The following is a 5,444-nucleotide window of genomic DNA, read 5'->3' on the forward strand; positions in this document are numbered from 1 at the left end:
AGACAGTAGCGACCACAGGGGACAGCTTTAATTAGCTGTTTATTTTCTTCAGAGGACGTAAACAGATTAAGGTTAGAAAAGTGCTTGACAAACACGCAATTGTCATTGGAAATTGGACCCTGGCATGGCTCGGAATAGGTGCTTCATTGGTTTCCTCTTGCTAACTTAGTCGTAGATTGTTCTTCAATTGGATTTATCAGCATTGTGTTTGTAATTTCGAACATTTGTGGTAGTTTCAGAGAATAGTAGTATATTTATAATTTTGGAATTAAAAAAAACAACGATGAACAAAACTAATGACTCGATTGCTACCAATAATTATAGCGTCGTAGACAACATACCATCAGGTGTAGTTTTATATGGACGACACGAATTTCTGCAGACTATGCCTGAACTAGCTGTTCCATGCATTATTGTGCTTGGCTTTGCGTCAATTGTTGGAACGTTGGGTAACCTGTTGATTCTGTTTGTCATTGCTACAAAGAAGAAACTGAGGAATGTGGAGTCCATTTTCATTGTGAATTTGGCTATTTCGGACCTGTATGTTACCGTTGTTGCTGACCCCATGAGTCTTATAGGTAAATATAATTATTCATCTTTAATATTTTCAATAATTACGTTTTAATAATTTATTATTTTAATAATTTCGATTTAAATTACTCGTATTAAGTATTTACGCATTGTGAAAAAATGTTGTTTTTTTGATACACTAAATATAAATATTTGTTTATGCTTCCCGACATACTTACAATAATACCCGTTAGTAGTGTTTCTACTTGCCTTTCCGGCAATCGGAACAACTTGGCCATTTTCAATCGAAAACAACTTCCAAAGTTATCAGTTAAGATCTTATGAATCTTTATTTTTTAGGCATTATACACGCAACTTAGAATCAATTTGAGCTATGTAGTACATATAACACATTATTATATACATTTTACGAACTACTTGTACTAGGGCACCAATTGGTATCCATGATCGCTATATTTATTGTTATTTGAGTACAAAAATAAACAAAATTTCATCTTTTCAGTATTAATTTTATGCCATTCAGATTGTATATAATGTAAGCAATTATAGCAATATAAACCTTTTATCTGAGGTGAATGTAAACACAGCATTTTATATATATCAATTCTTTGGTCTAAAATGAAGATCAAAGCCGAATGTAGCTACCAAGAAAAACCGTCTTGCAACCGAACTGCAAAATGAGGCACTGTTTAAAACAGAACAAAGTTGATAGATGAATCCGGGTGGATTTGTGAGCTCCAAACTTTGGCGCAGTTCCTTACAAATCAAAGTTGAATGTTTAACCCGTATGGATTTGTGAACTTTAAATTGTAGGGTTGTTGAAAAAAGACCTAAGTTGAATGTTGAAAGTGTCACATTTTCGTTATTTTGCCATATATGTGAGCGAATTGAACTTTTGCCAATAACGGAGTGGGTGAAATAAGCCTGTTGTTATATGAGATGTTTCTACCTATTTAAGATCATTGAAATTTAAGGATGCAGTTAATGAAATAAATGGAAAAAATAAATTTCTTTATTTGCTTTTCCTTTTACAGAAACCAAACAATAAAAACATGTAAAGGATAAATTCAGAAAACGTGATACTCAAAGGAAATAACAAACTACTGTGATTCTCTGATGAAACAAATATATTTGAACTTCGTTGTTGAAGGACATTAAGTGCTCTTTAAATAAAAAGAAACTTCGCCCTAATCCTTTAATCAAAACGATTATCCAGAAAAAAACTATCATTTCCATGTTTGAATTTGTCAATCCAATTCATTAGATAGCAAGCCTCCAATTTAAATCAAGTTGCCCGCTTTTGATACTCATCTTCATTAAGGATTGTCAACAAATTGCCATTTTTTCGTATTCAGAGAAGTATAAAGTACGTTATTGGAGAAATTATATGTTTTACAACCCACTTAGTTCCTCCATTTTCAAACCCTAAATCCCACTTTAAAAGTGTGATGTAGTAAACTAATTATATTAATTTCGAGAATACAGTCATCATCGTACATCAAATGCGAGCAACATTTATAAGTCTTTCTTTTTCCTATCGTTGGGTTTGTGTCTATTGTTGATTTTGTTCAATTATAAATAATGACCTTGCTAATAACGCACAGCTGTCATAAAATACGGCAAACACATCACCTACAATTTCTTTCAGGAAAACTGGAAGGCGAGCAATTCTTTGACCGCTACACGGGACTTTGCCAAGCAGTCGGAAGTATCTGTACCATTTCATGCGTAACTTCGCTAACCACGATTATGATGATGAGCATCAACAGATACTTTTACATATGCTCACACGACTTGTACACTCGTTTATTTTCTCGATGGAACACTTTGTGTGTTTGTCTATCGCTTTATCTCCTTGGAGGAATCCTTGTATTCCTGAATCTAGCGGACGTTGGAGACCATGGATTTGACCAGAAGAGCCTGGAATGTATTTGGGACAGAATGGCTTCATATCCGTATACTGTCGTATATTCGGTAGTTATGGTCTGGATCCCGGCTTTAATTACAATCACCGCCTACATCCGCATATATATGTTTGTCCGCAGTCGACGAAGAAAATTGCAAGCAAGTGTGAATAGTGATCGTGCAACATCATCCAACCATAATGTGAAAAGCCTCCATCTTGCAAAGACATTAGGAATCATCTACGCGGTCTTTATAAGCTGTTGGTCGCCATACGCGCTTGTGCTTATACTCGACACCAGAGATACATTTCCGCACGAGTTGCACGTATTTTGCACGGTGTTTGCTCATTTGCACCCGTCACTGAACTGGTTGATTTACTATCTTACAAACAAGAAGTTCGAAGAAGCCTATAATGAAACCTTTGCTTGGTTGAAAAATGTCGTCAATAGATAAACGTGAAACTTGAATATAAAAAAGATTTTTAAATATTTAAACAAGTTTATCTGTTTCAGTTGAAACTGTTTCAATCTGAATCAAAAAACGCAGAAACCGACCTTGGAGCAAATATGACGTATGAAAATTGCGTCAAATTGTTGTGTTAAAATTTCTGTTACTTTGCAAAAAACGGTTTAATTCTTATTCAGAACAGATGCAATGTATAAAGAGGAATATGTTTGTTCTTGTAATAACATTTTATGTAGTATGTATCATGTAGGATAAATTGATTTGAATAATCATATGATCGAATCTTATTGTAAACAATGACTTTTTGTTTCATAACGTATGACTCTCCGATACTCAATTAGATATCACTACGTAAATTTCAAAACATCTACTGTATCACAACTGCCGCCGTAATTTGTATATTACCTCATTTGCCATGTATAATGATATAAGTGCATAAATTGTGTTGGTGTTAAGTTTGAGTGTAAATATAAGCCAATGATTATAGCATAAAACGGTATAAGTATAATTAAACCAATACTATGTTAACCACCATATTTTTACAAAATTAATGATGTATTCTACCTAAGTTGGTATTCATTTACATTCTGTTACGACCTATATGTCAAACTCTACTAACACACACATCGAACTGACAATAAACAGATACCACAAGATATATCGGTACATCATCGTATTTTATTGCTGTCTGACTCCATGCCCACTTAATTTTGTCAAAAGTTCTTACGATATCGGTTCAAATCCCCTTGCCGCATTAATCCACTAAAAATCGATTGATGACCGCCTAATTCGGCTAGGACTCTGGTCCTAAATTCACTTTGCTTGGTACGCATTTACTCGCAGCATAAGTGTTTTTTAATGATAACATGCTACTCATTTACCTCTGCATTTACATTAGTGTTATTTGCATAACTCCCCTTTCTACTTCCGTTTTAGTGTTCCCAATAATAAACAAATGGATACTGGTTAATGCCATATATTTTTATTTAGTGCATTTAAAAAGTTATAAAAATAAAATATGCGTTGTCTGATCATAACTAACTTAATTTGGTGCGGATTGGATGATTGAGGAATTTGCTATACACTCAATCAATCATTACAATTACTGTATGTGAATCATATATCACACTGTATGAGCATAGATGATGACCAATAAAGAAGCTCATCACGAATAGCTATTGCGTGTCAAAGATCATTGAAGGATTTGCTGAAATTCAATGGCATTCATGAGAACACATGCTATGACTAGCATTAGGTTAAGTTTCCTGACAGTTTTTGTAAAAGTCTCAACTCCTTGTTAAGCCATTGTTTATATCCCTATGTGTCAAAACATTAAGAAAAAGAAGTACAAATTGTAAACAAATAAATAAACAATAAGCCAACCAATGTTGCACAGGGACAAATAATTGCTCTGACTTAAGAATAAAGTCTTACCTTTTTCCTATAGAAATTAAACTTTCTTGCCGGAAAAAATATCACTCTCCTTGCCATAATTTATTACCACGAACATACGAGTTAAATATATTTAAAATTTCAATACATCGATGGTCCTTTCTTTTCAATAATAGGTAGAAAGAAGACTTATTTTATTTATGAATATTTTAGATACATAACGATATCCACACACTTATTGATACAGCTCGAAAATGAAAGCTAGATTAACAAAGCGTGTTTTTACATTCTACCAAGCTTCATAAATTCAAACCACAATAATAACGAGTTTCGTAATTAAGTTTTCTTCCATTTATAACTTGCATTGGTAACCTTGGCTTTTCCTAATACGTGTTTGCATTGATTCTCAGAGATCTTTAAAAGATCTTGTTTCTCCATGAGTTTCAAAGTCTCGTGAAAGAACCATTTATGAAACATGCAGTTGCCATAGCACGATTTACATATATCTGGAAATGTTTAGCCGAGTGCACCAGATGAGCGCGGCTTCTGTCTACTCCAGAGCAATAACCTAGGATTTTTTTCTCGCTGTAAACCAAACGCCAGCAGCAGTATTGTCCCTTTGTTAATGTTACGGTACAAATTGACATGAAGACAAACAGTCAAATTGTCGATTCTGTTCTGTTTGTTCACAACTTAAAGAGTTGAGAATGACGTATTGTCGAGCAATTGTTTGAAATGAAATTATCAGGTTGTCGATCCCAATCACTACAGAGATGTATAAAAGAATCGTACTTTACCATCCAAGTCACTTTTGCATAAATCTCATACGTGAAATAGTTTGATGTACTAAAAATTAAGCAATGGAGTCCTTCGATGTCATCAAATGTCTGGACGATTGTATGTCAACTGTTAAGGAAAGTGTTTGTGGTCTTATAGACAAGATAGAGAATCTGCAGAACACAGACATTACCTATTTTCAACAAGCTTATAGGAATGGGAGCTTTCGAGTTGGCAACACTAGAAACGAGCGAGTAAGCAATTTACGACAGTATTATTCGTCAAAGAGAGATACGATTCAGACAAATGATCAAAACAACATGAAGAGAACACAGAAATACTCTCAAACACAGAAAAGCAATGACAGTTCATTG

At 33.9% G+C, this 5,444-nt stretch overlaps 1 protein-coding gene across 1 annotated transcript; it reads left to right on the forward strand.

Moving 5' to 3' along the window:
* Nucleotides 1–283: 283 nt before the first annotated feature.
* LOC128215942 (melatonin receptor type 1A-like) lies at nucleotides 284–2,889 on the forward strand. The gene is made up of 2 exons (XM_052922542.1): nucleotides 284–578; nucleotides 2,180–2,889. The coding sequence occupies exons 1-2, from the start codon at nucleotides 284–286 to the stop codon at nucleotides 2,887–2,889; spliced, it is 1,005 nt and encodes a 334-aa protein (XP_052778502.1).
* The last annotated feature ends 2,555 nt before the right edge of the window (nucleotides 2,890–5,444 follow it).

This window comes from Mya arenaria, chromosome 14, assembly GCF_026914265.1.
Source record: "Mya arenaria isolate MELC-2E11 chromosome 14, ASM2691426v1".
In the NCBI taxonomy this organism is placed as follows: Eukaryota; Metazoa; Mollusca; class Bivalvia; order Myida; family Myidae; genus Mya; species Mya arenaria.

Bases quoted from the DNA above. Each gene is read 5' to 3' on its own strand.
- LOC128215942 (XM_052922542.1), top strand. From the start codon at position 284: ATGAACAAAACTAATGACTCGATTGCTACCAATAATTATAGCGTCGTA. The intron at 579-2,179 runs GTAAATATAATT...AATTTCTTTCAG, and splicing joins TGACCCCATGAGTCTTATAG to GAAAACTGGAAGGCGAGCAA.